Source organism: Varanus komodoensis, unplaced genomic scaffold, assembly GCF_004798865.1.
Source record: "Varanus komodoensis strain SLA01 unplaced genomic scaffold, ASM479886v1 scaffold2, whole genome shotgun sequence".
Taxonomy (NCBI): Eukaryota; Metazoa; Chordata; class Lepidosauria; order Squamata; family Varanidae; genus Varanus; species Varanus komodoensis.
In genome coordinates, this window is record NW_025335568.1 from 28,806,656 (window position 1) to 28,824,660 (window position 18,005).

An 18,005-nucleotide genomic window follows, 5' to 3' on the forward strand; every position below is an offset into this window, starting at 1 on the left:
AGGGACCTATTAAGCAGGGAAGGCACTGATAAAAAGCAATGACTGTCGTGGTACCACTGCATTTGAAATACATTGTACAGGTGTAGGCCTGTTCAGAGACAGAGATAATTGCTTTGCAGTCTGGGGGTTCCCTTTGATCCATCTCTGACACTGGAAGCTACAGTCGCTGTAGAGGCATGAACTGCCCTCGCCAGTTTAAGCTAGTGTGCCAACCATGGCCCTACCTGGCCAGAGGTTCTAACATTTAACTGGGTATTCCACTTATGGCTTATGTTAGCATTATTCAGTTCAATCCTTTGGGAAAAGGTAGGGGAGGAATGTTAATAAGGATGCAATGCTTTGCACATTTTGTCTAGCATAAACCCCGTGAGGGGCACTCACTTCTGAGTGAATATGCAGAACAGTTTTGGCTATTAGGGAGAATAGAAATGTACCAGCCAACCAACCAGATGATACTCTTTGAATCCAGCTTAATTAATTCAAAATAATCACCAAGTCCTGGCCCTGTATATAATAATTCTGGCTGGAGTCCTGCAGAACCATAATGGAACTTATGTTTAAGTCAAGATGCACAGGACTGCACTGCACAGCAGATTAGGCACCTCGCTCTAGCCACTTCCTAAAGAGATGAGAGAGATACACCTGTTATCTCTCGTAGTACTCCTGATTCTAATACTAAGGTTCATGAATATGTGTTCGCACAGTGACCAATTTGGGTTAAGTAATCGCGGACAGGCAATTCCACTTGGCCGTGGGGATTCCACTGTGTGCTAATAATAGCAGGAAAATATTTCTTGATGTGAAAAGAAATGCAGAAGGCTGGTAAACAAAACATTGCAATTGGTAAATGCATGAATGAACGAACGAATGAATGAGAAGGAACAGTTATCCTATAGTAGCGGGAGTGAGGGGGAAATTCCACTCCAGGTTTTCCCGGCCGCTTTCTGAGTGACAGATTGACATCATCGGGGGAGTGGCGGCGCGCTGAGGTGGGGGCTCGGCGCTGAAATGCTGCCGTGAGGAGTTTAGCTCATTCGGAAACAGCAACGTTCAAGCAAATAGGAGCTTGCAAAGTGATAGCCGCAGCCGACAACGACTAGCAACTGCAGCCTCTTCGTGTAGACGACTTGGATTTAGCTCCGGTTGCTGCGGATGCGCCTTGTGAAGCGGCTCTTAACCTTTGCTTTCGGTAATCATGATCTGGAAGGCTTTTGCAAGGCATTTTGGAAGTAGCTCAGGTGCTGCTAAATCTCTCGCTCTCTTCTCTGTGTTGAATCAAGATCACTGTATGCAACCAAATTCCTAGCTTCAATGCTTACGAACTATTGAGGCTTTCAAAATAAATTGTAGATAGTATAATTATCAGTTAAATGCCGAGCTTTAATGTTCTGCAGCACCTTAAATGCATTAAATTCGGAAGTAGCCTTTCGCGAAGACGTAGCAAGCCACACTTGATTAAGCAATAGTGGTAGAATTTGGGGTGCTCCACTGCCACTGCCCCCCATTTGCAGTGCTGCTGGAACGTTTGTTCCTTTTAGATTGCACGGGGGTTCGCTGCAAATACCGTGCGCGCGCGCGCGCGCGCGTGCGTTTGTACAGACGAAGAGAGATCGCGGTTGCATTGTATCTGCAATCCCACCCCCAGTGCTTTCGGAGCATTAAGCCTGTCAACCAGCCCGCAGCAGCAAGCACATGGCAGTTTTGCAGAAAGCCATTGCCTCTCTTGCTCATTCTTGGGAATTGCGCCTGTGTTGTTCACGGTGCTTCTCTCTCTGTCCCTCTCCCCCCCTCCCCTCCTCTCCTCCCCCTTGCTTATTATCTTTTGTTTTGTTGGATTCTTCTTGTTATACTTTGCCTAGCCTAAGATCGGCGAAGAGAGCTGCGGGCGAAACACCATGTGGTGAAAAGGAGCCTTGAGTCGAGGAAGCGGTCGGGCTCTACACTGCACGCGCGCTTGACTGGGAGGGGAATCGGGCGCCTCGAAAAGGGGAAAAGCAAGTTCCAAGTTGGCGGAAAGCAGAGCAGCGACAAGGCGGCGGCAAGCTTGTTTCGCGAATGCCCCCTTTTTACCGAAGCCTTCCCACTGCTTACTAGCACTCTCTCCAAGCTGTGTGGATGCGGCGTGCGACTGAATTGCTGTAGATCAGGTTTGCAAAAGCAGCTCGATCTCCTTTACCTGGCAGCCAGAGAAGCCTCGTCCTTTAGGATTCCCTGGCGCTGAGCGAGCCGTCGCCCGCGGAGAAAACTGTTGGGCTTCATGAACAAGTCGCTGGAGGGGAGGGCGGTGTAGTGCACCCCCATGAATGTTCGTGTTTCGTCAGGAAAGGTGTCCGGGGGCCAAGCAAGTTGGATTTCTTTCCACGTCAGGAACTGTGTTTCGTGATCGCTTCGTGCGCACGGAAAGAAAGGGAAATAAAGAAGAACTTGGCCTCTCCGACCGAACGGGAGGTGGAGATCGAGGATCGGGGGGAATCGCGAAGCTCACCCGCTTGGGAATGGTTGCTCCGGCATTTTGAGACTTTATCATTACACGCTACCCTATGGATCTAACTTAGCGAGGGTGGTGCTTTCACGCGGATTTGCCATTCAAAGACGTAAGTTTGCACCCTTCCTCCTTAACGTCCCAGCTGCGCTCGCAATATGGATTCTGACCGCCCTGCTCTGCACGTGCGGCGCTCAAGCCCCTAGCAGGTGCCCTCATGCTCGCCTTCCCCGCGGTTGTGTGTGGGCCCTTGGCGGCGAGTGCGCTCGGAGAGGGCACGGGGCTAGGGCTGCTCCAGCAGGACACGCACTCTTCGCTGGAGATCGTACGTGCATAGCTCGACTTGTCCTAAAGGACAACGCGGGGTGTGTTTCAGCCAGGATTGTAGGGCTCAGAACTTACTGCTCTGGGCGAGGAATAGGCTTGGCTTTTGTAAAGAGGGTGGGACAGCCCGATGAAAGAGTTAACTCGTGACCGAACTTTGCTGCCAGGTGTTTCTGTTGGGGAAGTAGTTTTGCACGTTTTCAAAAACCTTGATTCAGTTTTGGGATCCGTGATAGTTTTTTTCTCCCCTGTTAAGAGGAGAATAAATCTAACGTACATTGAAATGTAAACTTTGGTGACATTGACACGATTCGATTTTGGGTTGTAACTAGTTTGTGGCTTGGTTCTGTTTTGCGTGATGTGTTGTAATTATTGCAATTTACTATTACTGATGTTATCGCTACTGCATTCCAGGCATTTCTTTAACTTGGATATTGGAAATGCACTGGCTAGAATGTATATTCCGATTTTGAAATGGCTCTGACCTGGACCAAGTTTGCGTGTGGAAAAGGCACACTGAAAAGGACACTTGTGAAACAAACCTGCCCAATCTGAAATGGTTTAACCTGAATTAGGTAAACCTGAACATCAGGAGTTAATGTCAGTGCGTCCTGCTAGTACATGTTTAGGGGTGAACTGGACATTTTCAATGAGAGGGAGTTTTTTTTAATAGGACTGCAGTCTGGGGCACATGCAACACTGTGTAGGGAACGTGCTGGAGACAGGCCGATGCTGTAATACTGAGTATTTATTTAGTGGTTTTTGTGTAAGTACTCAAAAGTATTGTTAGTCCGTGGCTGTTGCAAACGATGTCAGTAGCTTAGTGAAACATTTCCTTAAAACCATTCTTTCTATTGCTGTTGGTAGTGGTGTGTGTGTGTTTAATTGCATGTAGTCAGCGCTGAGGGATTTCCCCTCCAGTCTGGGTGAGAATTTAGCAGGTCAGTGGAGAGGCGTGGAGGCTTCAAGGAGGAAATGGTGGGTAAGAGAGATAAAAAGGCTTCCCCCATTCTTCCACTCCGCCTCCTACCTCCATAGAAAGCACCAAAGGGGGAGGGGGGGGGGGATCCCTGCGTGCTCAAACTAGCACACACAAATCTTTCGTATTGGTCTTTGAAAGGTAGAGAAGAAGGGCGATGCGGCTTTAAGTATTGGAAAGTCCGCCCCCCTGAGGTAATGGTAACCTCAGCCTTTCCCCTTCCTCCTGCTAATGGGGTGAAAAAAAATCCCTTGTTTTCATTCATAATTTTTTCCTCTTCCTTCCTCCCCGTCAGTTCTGCATTCATCGCCTCCTTTGAGCTCAGATTGCAGAGTGGGCAGTCCTGCCACCCTCCTCCTCTCGCCAGTCTGGTGCTGTTTAGTTTCTCTCAAGTCCATTCAGAGCAGAATTTTAGTGCACCCCCCACACCATCAAAAGCCTGCCTTTCAGCGGCTTCGGAGAGACTGAATGGAGAGAAACGAGCAAAACGCTGATGATATCTGAAAGCCACAGTACCTGGAGAAATGCTGCAACCTCTTTGTTTGTTTAAGTCCTGATTAAGGCTTTAAGGTCTTTGTGTCTGCTCCTCAATTACAATACGATGGCGGTAGTGGTGATGGCCGCAATCCTAATGATGATGTGATGGCTCCCTTGCTTACAAGGGGAGTAAGCGCTACTGAACACACAGACTTACCTCTGAGTAAACTTTGATAAGCTTGCATTATTTAGATCTTGGATAGAATAGGCTGTACATGAATCTGCCTGGCAGGGTTTTTTTTGTGATTTTGTGTTTGCCTCATTCTGAAAAAGAGAAAAGACAGCTTCTTCCCTCTCCTGCTTACAACTTCCTTGTAACTGGTTTCCTCTGTGTTCCTTCCACTAGTATTTTCTTGTGCTCTGCTAAAGGTTTGTTCATGGAGCAGACAAGGTGTGATTGAGTTGAGCAGATTTCTTTATCTTACACTCTACATTTTGATCAGGTGAAATACAGGACAGGATAAAACTTTGGCTGTGCTTTGCTCTTCTTCTGTGTCCTGAGTTTTCTTTTAAAGAGGAGCAAGTTGTTGCTGAATTCTTTTGGTGATCTTACCTAACACACATAAGAGAAGGAAATGGGTGTGTGTGTGTGGGGGGGGGGAGAGTTGTTAGGGTTTTAGGCATGTAGGAGTGGAGAACTTTCCATTTGTTGTTGGAAACCAAATTGTTGGTTACTTAATCCATTTGTATAATTACAGAAGCACTGCTGTTACTTGATATTTATAAATAAGCACCACTATTTCCAATTTGTGGATCACTTTTCTGCCTATTAGACCCCTTTAAGGCAGCTTGCATAAAACCAATATCTTAAAACCAAGGGGACTTATGTGGTGGGAAAATGAGTGAGCTGGGAAGTATCTGGTTCAAAATTCTCCTTCATTATTAACTTATTGAGCAATTTGCTCAGCTTTGACTCCCTTATGAGGCCTTATCATGTTAGTATTACCTAATGGGATGGTGTATTTAAGACCTGTTGAATCTTTTGTCCAGAAACCTTCCACTGTCTCTAGTAAGGCTTCATGTTAGGAATTCTTTGGACGCTTCTGAATTCAAGAATTGTATCCCTATGTTTGCAACATGACTTTGATAGATGATACAGTGGTGGTTGCCACTACATTTCTTGTAATGGATCCAAGAAATGTAGACCGTAATCCAGAACAGTTCAAGTACATAGCTTTGTTTCTTACTGTTTCTTTCTTTTTGGCCTAATATGAGAGGAACAACTCTGAGTCAGGTATGCTACAAACTCTTCCTGTATGCTTGCTTTGCAACAATATATGTATTTACTCATCACTTGTCAGAAAAACTAGACATAAATTCACAAACATCTGATATATGACATCCTTTTCTACCTCCACCTTCTCTTTTTACACTCTACCTTACAGTCCAAGAACACGTTGAACCCGATTGTGTAACAGGATATGTTTACATGATGTTTTGCTTTAATGGATGTGCTAGAATATTTTTTAGGTTTTATTTGTACCTAGAAATAATTCTTCACATACTTTCCCCATTGCTAATCAGCTACAAGCGTCATGGAATCACAGTTAAAAATCTAGCTTTGTTGAATTAAGGCTTAAAATAAGGTTTTGAAATGTGACTTTGACAGGTACAGCAGTTGTCCAATAAGAATTTTCACATACTGTTTGGAGTCTGAATGTGGTTCTGTCATTCCTACATTGTGCAGTCCTGTAGCTCAGCTTGTGCCACTGAACGTTTTACATTGCAATCTCCTGCTAACTCACAGCAACCTTTAGTAGTGTGAGTTGCAGTTGGGCATCTGCCCTTGACCATAATGTTTGCTTGTGATTTTATAACTTCATATTCAGAAATGAAAAGTTTTTGTTGTTGTTGTTATTTTTGTTGTAGTTATAACATAAATTTCAGCCTGCTCTTACCTAAACTGGTTGGCGTCCTGGTGCTTGGACCCCTTGTTGGTTCCAATCATTTCTGAGATAGTGTTATTGGGAACCGGGGGCAATTTGCAGCTTGTCATAGAATGTTTGGTGTTTTTGTTTTTTTTCTGCAACTCACCCTTCTTCCCAACTTTTGTTTGTTCTTTTAGGATTTCAGATGCATGCCAGGTTCCTGGTGAATGCCAGAAGTAGAGATCACTACAGATGGAGTCCCAAGGTCATCACGGCAATGGCAGTTCAGTAGTTGTCCTTCAGCAGCCTTCTTTGGATAGCCGGCAAAGAGATGCTCAGCCCACCACTATCTTGTCGCTGGATCAGATCAAGACTATCAGGGGCAGCAATGAGTACACTGAAGGCCCATCGGTGGTGAAGAAGTCCACTCCACGGACAGCTCCTAGACCAGAAAAACGAGAAAGGACTCATGATATCATACCGATTAATGTGAATAATAATTATGAGCACAGGCCTAGCCACTCAGGGCATGTGCTGCATCAATACAACACAAGAGCTCCTGTGTTGAGCAGGTCCACAAGCACTGGGAGTGCTGCTAGCTCTGGAAGTAACAGCAGTGCTTCTTCAGAGCAGGGGCTTCTGCTAAGGTCACCTCCATCTAGGCTAGGGCCAGGCCACAGATCAGAAAGGCCAATCAGGACGCAACCCAAGCCATCGTCTCTGATTGTAGATGACCTGAAAAGTCCCTTGAAAGAGGACTCAACGCAGCACAAGTTTATCTGTGAACAGTGTGGAAAGTGCAAATGTGGAGAGTGCACCGCACCCAGGGCCTTGCCCTCCTGCTTGGCCTGCAACAGGCAGTGCTTGTGCTCAGCAGAGAGCATGGTGGAATACAGCACCTGTATGTGCCTGGTCAAATGCATTTTCTACCATTGCTCCAATGATGATGAAGGGGACTCTTTTGCGGATAATCCTTGCTCCTGTTCCCAGTCACATTGCTGGTCTAGGTACTTGTGCATGGGGGCCATGTCATTGTTTTTGCCTTGCCTGGTCTGTTATCCTCCTGCAAAAGGATGCCTAAAACTGTGCCGAGGGTGTTATGACCGGATCAATCGTCCAGGCTGCCGATGCAAAAACTCCAACACTGTTTATCGTAAGCTAGAAAGTTGCCCTTCTAGGGGCCAAAGCAAGCCCTCCTGATTTCTGGGGGGGATGTTCAGTTCCTTAGACTGTCTTCAGGTTGTGGCTGGCTTTCCTGTTTTCATTTCACACCCTTCCTCCATTTCTTTCTTTTCCTTTTTCATGCACAAGCTCTTCATCTTGCACCATAGCTTCTCACAGTGAAGGCAAACCTATCTATTTTCTTGGCTTTTACTAAGCATGACCCACATACTTGCATCCAGTTTCTTTCTTTGGCAAGTCATCTCAGGTTTTTTGATAATACCCTCCTGAAAGAAAACACAAGGATCCTGGTTTTTTTCAGAAATCTTCAACTCTCCAATCAACTTCCCAAAGATGCTCTTTTGTTTTGTGCAACTCTTTTTTAACCAACTGTATCTGTTTCCTTTTTATTTTTATTTTTTAGAAACTTCATAATCCATGAAAAGAAAGAAAAATCATTTGTTATATGGGTGCAACCCTAGCAAATTAAGTCTTGCCTTCTTTTGAAATTGTAACCAGCCTTTTGTTTTCACCTTCACCATTCTTTAACTCTTCTTGGCCCAAATAATGAAATCTTACTAGCTTAGCTTTCCCCCACCTTCACTGCACATTGGAGATGCTATGGCTACAGCTTTCTTCATTGGTTTCTATAGCTTTCAGATGTGTACAAGGCCTTAAATTTTCGGTTTTTAAATGTTTCTTCTTTTGATACTAAAGTTGTTAGTTTCTGCACATCTGAGTAATCTTCAGGCATCATACAGTTCAGGTTGTGTAAACATTCTCTGATCTCTTTAACACTTCTATTATTTCTGCAGCTTAATGACATTTAACTACAACCATGTGCTCAGTAACTTTAATCCTTTCTGCTTTTATTGCCTTAGCCACAAATTGTGGTGCTTTTTGTATATTTTATGTAAAAACACAAAGTTGAATTCTGACTATTTTTAAGACAAAGGTCTGTTAAAACTTTTTTATTGTAAAGAATATTTATTATGTGAATCTCTATTTTATGATATTTATTACAAAGGACTGTTCCAAAAATGTACTCCAGGCTGAATATAACAAAATATCAATACTTAACGAAAATAAGGGTGACACAAAGAAAGTACATATGTTAAACTATAATGCAGAAAATATAATAATTAATGAAAATGTCTCGGGTTCTTTATTTGTTAATATAACAATAAGTTGTTAGCAGTATTAGTAAGTAAAGGCTGCAATCCTACGTCCACTTACCTGGGAGTAGTTCTAGTGAACTCAGTAAGACATTTCTGATTAGACATATATAGGATTGCATTGTAAGAGTACTGCTGCTTTTATTCCTTCCTCATTTTTCATGACTGTGAAACCACTGCTAGTATTCTAGTTTTATTTAATCACATTTTCTTTAAAACATTCAGATGAATTTTTGCTCTGAGATTCTTCACACAAGTATTGTATGTCGCTCAGTCAGCTGGACAACATATAGTCCCCAAGCTACATTTGTGCAGCTATAAAGTTTTTTTGTAGACTACTTACAAACCCGCCATTGTTATCTTAAAGCTTCTAGTTCTCATGGCTGCAAATAGGAGTGTGAAAGTGGCATGAAAAAAATTGCTAAACATTTGGAAAAGAGGATCTGAGCAAGAAGATGCCTGAATTACAATTTTTACAAAAACTAGAATTTTTCAAATTGCATGAAGTCCATATATTGTGTCCCTGTCCCTAAAAGGTTGCTGTGACTTTCAGACTTTAAAAGTACTGTAGAATAAATGTAACTTGTGAACTCATCCCAGTCTGGCACCTGTCAGATTCATAAAACACGCTGACTAATTGCATCCACATCACTTGTTATTTACAACATGGCTTTCCATGCTGAATCTGTTTCCTACCACTGTTCTCTATGGTGATTGGAGTCTTGTGTTTAGCCTCTTTACAAGGTATCTTGGAAACAACACTGCACATTGGCTTAAGTGCTTGCTTTCTCTAAAATACCAAACGTGCCTGTCCATATTTAGAAATAACATGTTTTGGTTGAATGGTATTATCTATTTTAAAGTTTGTATTTGAATATGAATCAGAAGGGCAAAAATACCTTGTATAGCTCAAGTCCATTACTTTGGGAAGCTTTTGGGTAATTTTAATTCTTGAATTTTGCTCCATTGTGATCTGTTTACCATGATAAGCTTCCAAATGATTAAACAAATTTTAATAAGAATTAGCACAGCATTCCACCTCTTGCTACTGTTCTAAGCTGTTTCTTACATCTAGGCATTAGGGCATAGTACTACATCGATTGGAGTATAGTGGCAAACAAAGTGTATGCAAACTATCTTCCTTATTTTAGGTTACTGAAGAAAGCATATATTGCTGCACAAAGGCTTCTTAAATCGTGATAATTTGTGTCCATTACTATGTTGATAGTTGCCCTCTTCATGTAGAAGGACTGAGTAAGTTCAGTTCTTGTGATAGAAGCAGCATTGACAGATTCCGTGTTTCTCTTGTTCATTGCTTTATTAAAAATGTTTGTGTAAAAAGGCTCACTGTATCTTAATCACTTGACTTCAAAGCTGTCCCTTTTGTAAGAGAGAAGTCAGAATTGTTTATAAAGTATAGCTATGGCTATTATAATTTGGTTTGATCTTGACACTGCATACAAGCACCTTAGTGTGGCTAGGGCAAGTTATAAACACGGGATTCTGTGTACAGTTTGCTTTTAAGGAAATATCCCTGCATGCACAAGGTGTTGTGATGGGGTAATCCCAAGACATTCAAGCCTTAGATGAACATACGTGGGTTGGCATTGTCAGCTCTGTGAGCACCACTGGTAAAAGTCTTGGCATTAGTAGCAATCATTTGTTTGGTGAGTAGGAATAAGTGAGATTCTTGCATGCAGCAGTACACTGTTACATGATAATATCTCCATATTGCTCCAAATTAATCAAGGTGTGTAATAAACATAATCTCTTCATTTCCTAATTCTCCAGTTGATTTGTTCAAGACTCTCACAAATGAAAATAAGCATGTAATATTTTGATATTTTTTCCAAATGTATCTTTCTACATGATCAGTTTTTTGCACAATAAATGCACATCTATTTCTCACTTTGTGCATACTGTTCCCTCACTTCTTATTTGTGAATATTTGTACCTTTTTACATCTGAGCAATGCAGCATTTCCTTCACACTATTTGTTCATTCCTGTTGTGATGACTGTGTAATCTGGTGAGTATGCACAAGATAGCTTGAAAAGGGCTTCTGTGAGCATTATAAAATGCATAACTTGAACATGTTATGAGGTGAAAAATGCTGCTCATACAATAATGTGTGCATGTATATGCAAAGATAAAACAAAAGGCTGTAATTATATTAATCAAATGGTACATGGACATTATCTTGGGACACATAGCTGCTTGTTCTAGATGTGTTCCGTAGTTTTACTTACAATTTGGAATCTTAGAAAGGTGTTGGTTGTGCACTTTCTTTTTAAAGGTATCAAGATCATTCAAAACAGCCTGCACATAGTGGCGCCTGATTCATAATTCTTTTCAGGCTATGGATAGCATCTCTTGTTTTCTGTAGCTTAGCATCTTGATGATACCAAAACTAGGTTATCAATCCTTCCGAATTCATCGTTGCTTCTAGACTGCCTCATGTTTGTAAGAAAGTATTGCCATCCTGACCTGTAGCCGAATAGTTTTATAATTCTTTTGGTAGTGCTCGGGGTTTGAAGTGTTCTTGACATACTGTATAGTTTACTCAATATGTTCTTAATGTGACTGTTACGCTGTTCCAAGAGTAAACAAGCTCACAGGTTCAAATCTGAAGCAGGTTGCGTGGGAAAATAGTTAATTCTCAGCTGCATAGAACTTCCACAGCTCATGGATATATGCAGCTGCAGAAATGGCAACTGGAGAAAAATGTCATTGGTATTGGCCTATGAAAGGACTATGTAATATGCAGAAATAATGTTATGTTACTTGTGGTGAGCATCAAAAACAGCATTTGCTAATGTGGTGAATGGTGCTTTCTGTACATTGTAGGGAGAGCATACAGCTGTCTTGACGCATGTTAACATTTCTTCTCTGACTATGCATATATTAGTTTGCCTACCAATATGTTTAATATATATAAACATAGGCACTAGAAATAGTTTATATGCATCATAAGTACAATTTAAACAACTCATATGCACAAACAACTCATCAAACTATGAACCATTACTAAAGATGATTCCAAGATTAGAGATTAGTTACTTTTCTGTTCTATCTAATTATGAGATTATTATTTGAATGTTTTCACAGTCACATTAATTTTATAATAAATTATAATAAAATGGTAATAAAAACCATGCCATAATAAAAAGGTAATAAAAGATATGCCAGTTTAGGTGTCTTATAGGTGTTTCATCCTATATAGAACTGATTATGGCCACTGGGTGTGTTTCAGTGTTTCTCAAGTGATACGACTTTAAGGAAGAACATCAAATTACTCGTATGACAACTGGTTCATTTACTGCACTGTAAATAATGCTAGATAGCTGCGGTAGTTAGTTCCTGTCTTCCTGGAAGTTGAGCTGAGAAAAGTATTTAAAGGACACTAAAGGCTACTAAGAACAGACCAGCTATTCTGCTGGTATTAGTGATGGATAAGATTAGAAGCTTAAAGGTTCCTTGTACTGGGCTTTCATCAAGGTTCATTCTTGTATGCCAATAGTTTGGATGGTACTTCCTAAATGGGAGCCTTAGTTTCCATAGCACATTTTTTGTAAGAGAGATGGCTAGTGTTGACACCTTTTGCACAATTAGAATGCATTCCCAAATTATGCTTTAGTTTTATATGGTGGTAATGCAAACCTTATCCAGTGCCCAGAAATGACATGACCACATGTAAAAGGCCAGGGCAAGGGAAAGCTTTGCTAATGTCTGCTCTCCTGACTCCGTTCAAGAAACAAAATCTACCTAAAGGTATGAATGCAAGTGTATACCATGTGGATGTTATTTAAGTTCCATCCATGTAACACAAATGATACTGTTCAGGTGGCTCAGAGTGACCAAGGAAGCAAATTTTAAGAGAGGCTACTTTGGGGCACCTGGAACTGCATAAAAAGGGGGTTTCACTGGCCACCAATCATAGGATCAAAGCTAACATTACCATCACTCCACTGCAACTGTATAGAGTTGCTGGGCTACAGAAACCCTTTCTAGAGTATATTATTTGAATACGTGTTGTGATAAATGCCATAAGTAAATGCTGATTTTTGCTTATATAATAAAAATGTGAGAGACACACGTGTTTTAAGGATTGTTTTGAAATGTAGACCTCTTGAAACCTAAATAAAATGGCAGAAAAGTGTATGTTTTGAAGAAAACTATAAAGTCAGTTAACCATTAAAAACCAATGGATTGGTACCAAAGATTCCTCCCCCTTTTTAATGATGCTGTTTTGCTCCTCTGGGAGAAAACATATTGAATCTAGCCCATCATAATTTTAAAAGAGAGGCCATCACATAATGATTCTTAGGAGTTTCAAAAGATGAATATTGGTCTATTTACAGTTTAACTAGCAAATAGTCATACTGAATCTACATGCTGGTCTACATTGGTGGTAGGAGAAGATGGTGTTGGGAAAGTGCTATGAAAGATGACAGATATGGATTGTATGGGAATAGCATCTCTCTTTATATAAGTGGACGAATCCTGTGTCAGGGAATTGTCAGTTGCTGCTCTGGATGTGCTTATACTTCCCCTGAAAGAGCCAATGTGTGGTCTGGGCAAGCACAATCATCCAGCACGGTCACTGGAGGCACAGGGGTCCTCAGCGGCTCAGAGTACCCTTTACTAGCTCTGGTGAGTGACACTGTTAGGACCGTGTCCAGACAGGGTTTGTTAGACTGCTCAGGTCATGGCTTTAGAACTGGATTGCTATGATATGCTTTGTGTGGGGACCACCCCAAAGGTTGGACTGAAAAATGCAGTTGGTGCAGAATGCAGCTTCCTGGTTTCTAATGAAAATGGTGTATCACAAGCATATCACACCTGGGCAGAGAGAGCTGCTCTGGCTGCCTTTCTGCTTGTTTGATACCTGTTTGCAAGGCCCTAATCAGGACCAGAATACTAAAGGAATTGCTTGACTCTCTCGGCCCACTCAGCTGCTGTTCTCAGCAGAAGATATGCTCCTGGTGAGACCCAGGTTTTGGAGGTTTGGACTATCAAGGGTGAGGACAGGTTCTGAAACTTTGCTACAGGTTTCGCAGGCACTTATCCTTCTGGTTTTCCGTGTCCACTAAAAACATACCTTTTCATGGGGCATTCATAGGAAGGTAATTTCGTCCTTTGTATGAAGACTTATTTTTCTACATTGCTTAGAAATTCCTTTGATAACAGTGAGGCATAACATTATTAAATAATAATAAATTTAAAATAGTTTTGCTTTACAGGGTGACTGGTTTATGTTCTAATTTGAAAAGAACTCTCCTGAAACAAACTGCCCTTGCCAACTTTACTTTTTAATTAACTGGCCTTTGAAATAATCACACGGAACAGATACATGTCTCTTTTTTACTGCAGGCCATTTCACACACCCAAGCTGGCACAGTGAACATTTAGATTGAGTGTTATTAGCAGAGTTTGCAACACAGTGACATGCTCAGGTGCGGTGAGTTGAGTGCTGGGCATTTGGTTGCAGGAGTGACAGCTTCAGCAGATAGCCAGATTTGCAGAGCTCCCCTTAAATCATGTTCTCAATGCTCCAGTTAGGAAATGTGCCAACTGATCCTGAGGCTCAGAAGAGGAGTAACAGGGTGACAAGACAATGCAACTAACTGGCTCTTGCTTGTGATGAATAGGTGCTGACTTCCAAATGTGCAGATGACTGAATGAAAGGCAACGAGTTAGCTCCTATTTCTTTATTTTTTTTAAATAATCCTTTGAGTTCTTTATACACTTTGTGCAACAATGGTTTGGTTTTAACTGTGTTTTAATAACAAAAAATGTCTGTAAATGCAGAAACAGGTAGGCCTAACTTACAAAATACCACTTGAAAGTAGCTTTGGAGATCTGATGTATGGTAAAGCACTTGTTTAATATTATCCAGTAAAGTATCTGTTGTAATCATTTGATCAATTTAGTATGAACTGAAGGGTTAGAGTTCCAAAGATGCTTTTTACTTCTAGAAGGACAGTGCTAAACTCTGCAGATTCTTTCACAGAGGAACTTCCATCTTTTGTTATCATTCCCACATCTGTGTGATGGTGATCAACTGTTCCACACTATGCATTTTCAAAAACATTCTTTTCCTCCAAACATGCTGTGCCCACTGGATTAGATCTACAGTCAGCCTTCTGTTGATGGAAGGAGTCCACACACAGAAGGTGCCTCCACTTGTTTTTTGGGGATCCCCTTTTTCGCACACCACAGCTCACCCTATTCAATAGGTCTCCCAACCCTGTGTGTAGTATTCGAAGGGAGCTAAAGGGTCTGCTGGAGGCCGGCAGAGGTGAGGAAGTCCACTTCTGACAGCTCAGTTCCAAGTGTCTACATCTGGACTCAGGCCCTGGTCAGGTTTGCAGAATCACTTCAAAAAGGCATTCCAGTTGTGTGCTATGTGATTTGCCTACTTATCCTTGTGGTGTGTAGGTTGCTGTGGCATCTGAACCTGGTGAGATACATGGCAGGAATCGCTTCCAAGTTCCTTGTGACCTCGTGTGTTTTAAGGATTCTGGGTGGTTTGGAAGCTGTACTCCTTGTTGGGTTTGGACAACACTGCAATTGTCCAGTGAAGCTAATTGGGAGAAATGTGCAACTGGCAGGCATGGAAATGAAGAATAGAAGCTACAGCGGCTTCTTTTCTCTGGTAGTTATGTGAACCTAGCTACAGACTTGGCGTTAAATGAAGACTGGGTGAACAGCCTGGATACATGCTTATGAGGAAAATGACAGCAATAGCACTATTCTCACAAACAAAAATCTATATTCATTGGCTCATTTGTAAACCCAAAATTGCTTCTATGTTTTACCTTAATCGTATTAAGGAGTCAAGTAAAGAAGGCATATTGGGAACCAAGGAGTATATTTACTAAAACTCTGATTATGCATCTGACATTATCAGAGTCATTAAACAGAGAGACCTAAAGTCCAGAGCTTTGCTCATGCATATGCAGGCACAGAATCATTGGAAAGCATGTGCTCGAGTCATTATAGAATGATGGTGCATAACTAAGCAAGGAATCCAGAGCTTGCAGCTGCTGGCAGAAGCATCTTTGGGGAGGCATTCCACTCCAACAGACATGTGCATGTGTGGGGAGAGGTTTCACCAATGTTTCTCTTTGCAGAATCCCATTCTGCAGCACCTCCCCCCACATCTACCCTAGGGATTGCAGGAAGAGAAGTAACCACTCCGGTTCGTGGCATAGAGCATGGTCCAACCTGTGAATGAAGGAAACTGTTCTGTTTGCAAAACTATTTAATAATGGAAGCTATGCACTGTGATTCAAAGTGTACTGTTTTACATCAAAGGGATGTAAAGGCAAAATACTGTGCATGGTTAGACAGAAAAAAATCCTACAACTCCCTGCATTCTGCAGCCAGCACTTCTTCTGTCTAAACATGCATAGGATTGCATGCTAAAAAGCCAAGTGAAATAGAAGCACTGATAGAAGTGCTTAAAGGAACTTGTGTAAGTAACGTGTATGGCCTTGGTGACTGGCTTAATGTATCACATGTGTAAAGTTTTTTTTCTTTTAAATTTAAAGAGTAATAGCGAACAGTTCTTGAGGGATTAGTCCCAGATCAGCCCTCAGAGAAGAGTGTTTCCCAGCAATGGCTCGCTTTTTGTAAACAGAAGACTGAGCCTCATTTCTGCTTTGTCCTCTGCTTGAAGATTGGGAGTAAAAGAACAAAGGGGCGAGGAAGCTAAATGATAGCCTTCATCAACACATTTAAAAAAGCATTAGAGATACAAAAATGTTCTTCACATTGCTTGTGACTGTTGTGCCCGAAATAGGAGTTGTGTGGTGTGGTTTTGCTGGTTTGCTTTCAGGGTCACAGTGCAAAAAGAACAATGCTTTTAGGCGTTTGCTTAAAAGAGAGAGACGGAGAGAGAGAGGATGAGACATACATAATACATGTTACTTCCATGGTCAGCAACTAATGCCCAGATCCCAGAGTCTTTTAATTAAAAAGCTTTTATTTCCACAAATTTATTCTGTAGTCGTTCTTCCAACAGATCTGCCTTGGATTTCTAATGGGGAATGTTTTAGCAGGAATGTAGCCTTTTGTTACTATGAATAGTTCAGGGCAGATTAGCTGTGTGCCAATTTCCTGTTGCCTTTCAGAGCTGCAATCTGAGCCCTATTTGCTTCTGGCTCTTGCACAATAGAAAACAATGGGTGGCTTCTTTCAGGTTTCACTTCAGAGCTCTTAGGAACAGGGGAAGTGGCTAAAGCCCTACTTTACAGGTAATTAACAATAGGTAATGTTTGCTTCCCCCCTTTTAAAGAGCTGATAAAAGTTTGAAAGACCCTCCTATATGCCAGTTTAAAGGCTGCAGATGCATCCTGTTGCCACTGTCTTTGCATTACCAAATTTGCTGCTGCATATAGCAAAAATGGGTAAAGCTACATATGACTGACTTTTACTTACACATACCCAACTCAGAAGTAAAAAGAATGAAACCATTTATTAGAAAACATACCTGAGGAAGACCAGTCTGTCTTGTTTTCCTTATCCCTGTTGAACTTTTGGGTTTATACCGAAACAAATGGGACCTGCAGTAAAATCTTTTAGTTTGAATCCTTGTAACTAAAGGGGTTCTGTTGAGGATTCCCGCCAGCCTATAATACTGTCTTTTGGAATACACTAATACATGTCTATCTGCAAGATTCTGTTCATATTTTCCAACAGATGATCAACAGTGTATAGCTACCAAGTATGTTGACCTGTCACTGGGCTCTCGTTGGTCATAGATTCTCGTTGGCCATAGAATGTTGTATTTTTGTAAACTCTAGGGTTCCTTTGATCATGCTTATATTTTCCTCTTGTTTTTCAGTGGCACCGTTTTGGTTCCATTTCTGTTGGTACCACCCAACTAAGCTCACTATGAGTTATATGCACTATATTGTATCTCATTGCTCATTGTAAAAATCTCATTTTCATATAATTTGGTGAAGGAGTGTAGTAGAGAAATGCTTAATTCAGTTTTATGTATTCTTATTCCTAGGGAACCATTTGTTTATTTCTAGTATCATCCATACTTGCTGAATTGTGCTAAACATCAAGGAAAATGTTTGGTTTCTAGATGACTAGGTAGTGACTCCAATAGGAAATGTACATTTTTTTTCTGTGAACGTAATTTTTCAAATTACGGGGTAGTAGCAGAGAGGTCCTAAGTCGACAAACCCTGCTTGCTGATCTCTACCAATTGTAACCGAATCATCATCCCTTGTAGTCTTCTATAAACAGTAGCAGAAGGGCTGTTACCAGTTATCGGGGGGGGGGGGCATAATCCTCTTGTGATCTGTATCATTTAATTGCTGTAACTGTCAACAGGATGAAACTCACTCTGTCCCTTTCTTGGTAGAGATCATCCAACTGGTGACCAGCAAAGTTTCCTTTCCAAAACCAGGCCTGAAGCCCAGCTGAATTTGGTCTAGCTAGGAACCTTGTCCGAGAGAGGAA

At 41.5% G+C, this 18,005-nt stretch overlaps 1 protein-coding gene across 1 annotated transcript; it reads left to right on the forward strand.

Moving 5' to 3' along the window:
- The first annotated feature begins 1,037 nt into the window (after positions 1-1,037).
- On the forward strand, positions 1,038-10,434 carry SPRY1 (sprouty RTK signaling antagonist 1). The gene is made up of 3 exons (XM_044428775.1): positions 1,038-1,189; positions 1,860-2,594; positions 6,388-10,434. The coding sequence occupies exon 3, from the start codon at positions 6,443-6,445 to the stop codon at positions 7,388-7,390; it is 948 nt and encodes a 315-aa protein (XP_044284710.1). The 5' UTR covers positions 1,038-1,189; positions 1,860-2,594; positions 6,388-6,442; the 3' UTR covers positions 7,391-10,434.
- The last annotated feature ends 7,571 nt before the right edge of the window (positions 10,435-18,005 follow it).

Coding starts and splice junctions, on each gene's coding strand:
- SPRY1 (XM_044428775.1), top strand. CDS start 6,443: ATGGAGTCCCAAGGTCATCACGGCAATGGCAGTTCAGTAGTTGTCCTT.